The sequence below is a fragment of the Merops nubicus genome, unplaced genomic scaffold (assembly GCF_000691845.1).
Source record: "Merops nubicus isolate BGI_N331 unplaced genomic scaffold, ASM69184v1 scaffold24615, whole genome shotgun sequence".
NCBI lineage: Eukaryota > Metazoa > Chordata > Aves > Coraciiformes > Meropidae > Merops > Merops nubicus.
In genome coordinates this window covers 3,772-5,960 of record NW_008607952.1, presented here as the reverse complement: position 1 = coordinate 5,960, position 2,189 = coordinate 3,772, and the positions used below count along the sequence as shown (strand labels likewise).

Genomic DNA, 2,189 nt, shown 5'->3' with positions numbered 1-2,189 from the left:
CCCCGTGCAGCCACAAGCCCTCCTGCTGCGTGCACAAGAGGAAGCTTCAAACACATTCATCAGCTGCCTCCTCGGGTGCCTGCCCTTGCGGCACGCCCTGGGACGCATCAGCACATAAGAGACTGTCCCTGAGGAAGTCATGGGAGCTTCCCCAGACCTCTCCCGTGCCAACGTGCATCCTCGGGGCTGGACTGCAGCTGCCTGTGGGTAGGGCTCTGCTCTGGGGCTCTGCCACCACCAGCATCCCCAAACCGTGGAGTTTCTTCCCTATGATTTTCCCCTAGCACACCAGGGAGATAATCCAGCTCCCAGGGTGGCAGCTGCAGTCATTTAAGCATTGCTGTTCTCCCACAACCAGCTGGACATCGCCTGCCTCTGCCAGTACCAGCCCTGGGCACCGTGGCCCAGGAGATAATGCAGCTGAGGACCAGGCAGTGGAATCTCAGCCTCCATCCCTGCCTGCACTGACTCGAGTGTCTCTTTAAAGGTATCCCCACCTGAGCCCCAAGTACAAGGAGTCCTTCGATGTGGGGAGCGACATCTTTGCCAAGTTCTCAGCATACATCAAGAACCCTCGCAAGGAAGCAAATATCAGTAAGAACTGCGAGTGGGGGGCACGGGGCTGTGGTCTGCCGGGTAGATGCCTTGGCCTGCGGGTGAGTCCTGCCAGCAGCTCAGGGTTCCTGCTGCCTTCCCCACCAAAGCCTGGGAGAGGCTCAGCCACCCTGGCACAGCCCTGGGCTGTGCTGGGGCCCAGGGCACCCGGCTCAGGGCACCCGTCTCCCTGCCCACCCAGACTTCGAGAAGGCCCTGCTGCGGGAGTTTCAGCGGCTGGATGTCTACCTGAACACTCCTCTCCCTGAGGAGATTGACCAGGACAGCGTGGAGGACATCGCTGTCTCCAAGAGGAAGTTCCTGGATGGAGACCACCTGACGCTGGCTGATTGCAACCTCCTGCCCAAACTGCACATCATCAAGGTAACGGTACCAGCTCCCAGGGCCAAGGGGGGGCACCCACTCCAAGAGGGGGTGACGGGGTGGGGTGATGCAAACGGGAGGCTGGGGGTCCTGTACTTGTTCCCTGCCCTAAGCCGGAGAGCGAATCTTCCCTGGGTCTGGGAAGTCTCAGCCACCTTCTCCTCTCCTCTCTAGATTGCAGCCAAAAAATACCGGGACTTTGAGATCCCGGCGGACATGACGGGCGTCTGGCGGTACCTGAACAACGCCTACGCCTGCGAGGAGTTCAGCCACACGTGTCCTGCCGACGAGGAGATCGAGCACACCTACGCCAGCGTGGCCAGGAAGATGACCTAGCCCCGGCCTGCCGGCGGCGCTGCCCCTGGCCGAGCCCTCCACCTCCGCAGTCTGACACAGCCAAACCCCGGCCAAGGGAGGCACTTCAGGGGGGCTACAGCACCGCCGCCCCTCGCCTTTCAGAAATAGTGCCTTGCTTCACAGCCCCCTGCCGCTCCCCCTGCTCCTCCGCCGGCTGGGCGCGCTTCGCCGGTGCTGACTGTGTGCAGGCCAGTCCCTCCGTGGCCACTGCATCTCTGCTGATGCTCCCAGCCTGTGGCCGCACGCCGTGGGAAAAGCTGAGCAGGAGCCTTCCACGGCAGCACCCTGCTGGAAGATTTGAGACGCCCAGGCGGCTGGTCCGGCCCTGCCTCTCCATCGGGGGCTGGAGATGCTCTGCTCTGCTCTGCTCTGCTCTGCCAGCCCCCCATGGTCCCAGGCACCCCGTGTGCTTGGGAAGAGGTGTCCCAGGATCCCAGTGCATTACCTGGGCCGGAGCTGTTTGAATTCACCCGCTTGCCCTTCTGCACATCCCCCAGCAGCCTGCGTTCGGCCCAGCGGGCTCTTCCACCCCGGCACCTGGGCTCCCTCTGAGGACAGCAAAATGCTCTGCCCCTGGCAGTTTGTTGCAGTGACAAATTGTTCTCAGGGCTAGAGAGCTGTAATCTGTGACTGACTCCCCATTAGCACGTGGGGGCAGGAGAATGCTGGGGGTGGTGCTTGGCGTGGAAGTGCTAGGACCTGCTGTGGGAGGGAAGGAGGGGTGAGGGACTTGCAAAGGGCTGAGAATGGATGGCTGAGGATCAGGACATCCCTCCCGTGTGTGCCAACACCCAGGGCCATATGCCACTGCCTGCAAGGTCCCGCCTGGCTCCTGTGAGCTAAGAAACCTCCCT

The 2,189-nt window shown here is 62.2% G+C and overlaps 1 protein-coding gene across 1 annotated transcript in view; it reads left to right on the top strand.

Annotated features, from left to right (window-relative positions):
* CLIC2 (chloride intracellular channel 2) overlaps window positions 1–1,314 on the top strand; it is a gene marked incomplete at its 5' end in the record, with an annotated part of 2,539 nt that extends 1,225 nt beyond the window's left edge. The window contains 3 exons of the mRNA XM_008940139.1: window positions 488–594; window positions 797–978; window positions 1,153–1,314. Coding sequence (XP_008938387.1) covers window positions 488–594; window positions 797–978; window positions 1,153–1,314 — 451 coding nt within the window. The remainder of the gene's footprint in view (window positions 1–487; window positions 595–796; window positions 979–1,152) is intronic.
* Between the last annotated feature and the right edge of the window lie 875 nt (window positions 1,315–2,189).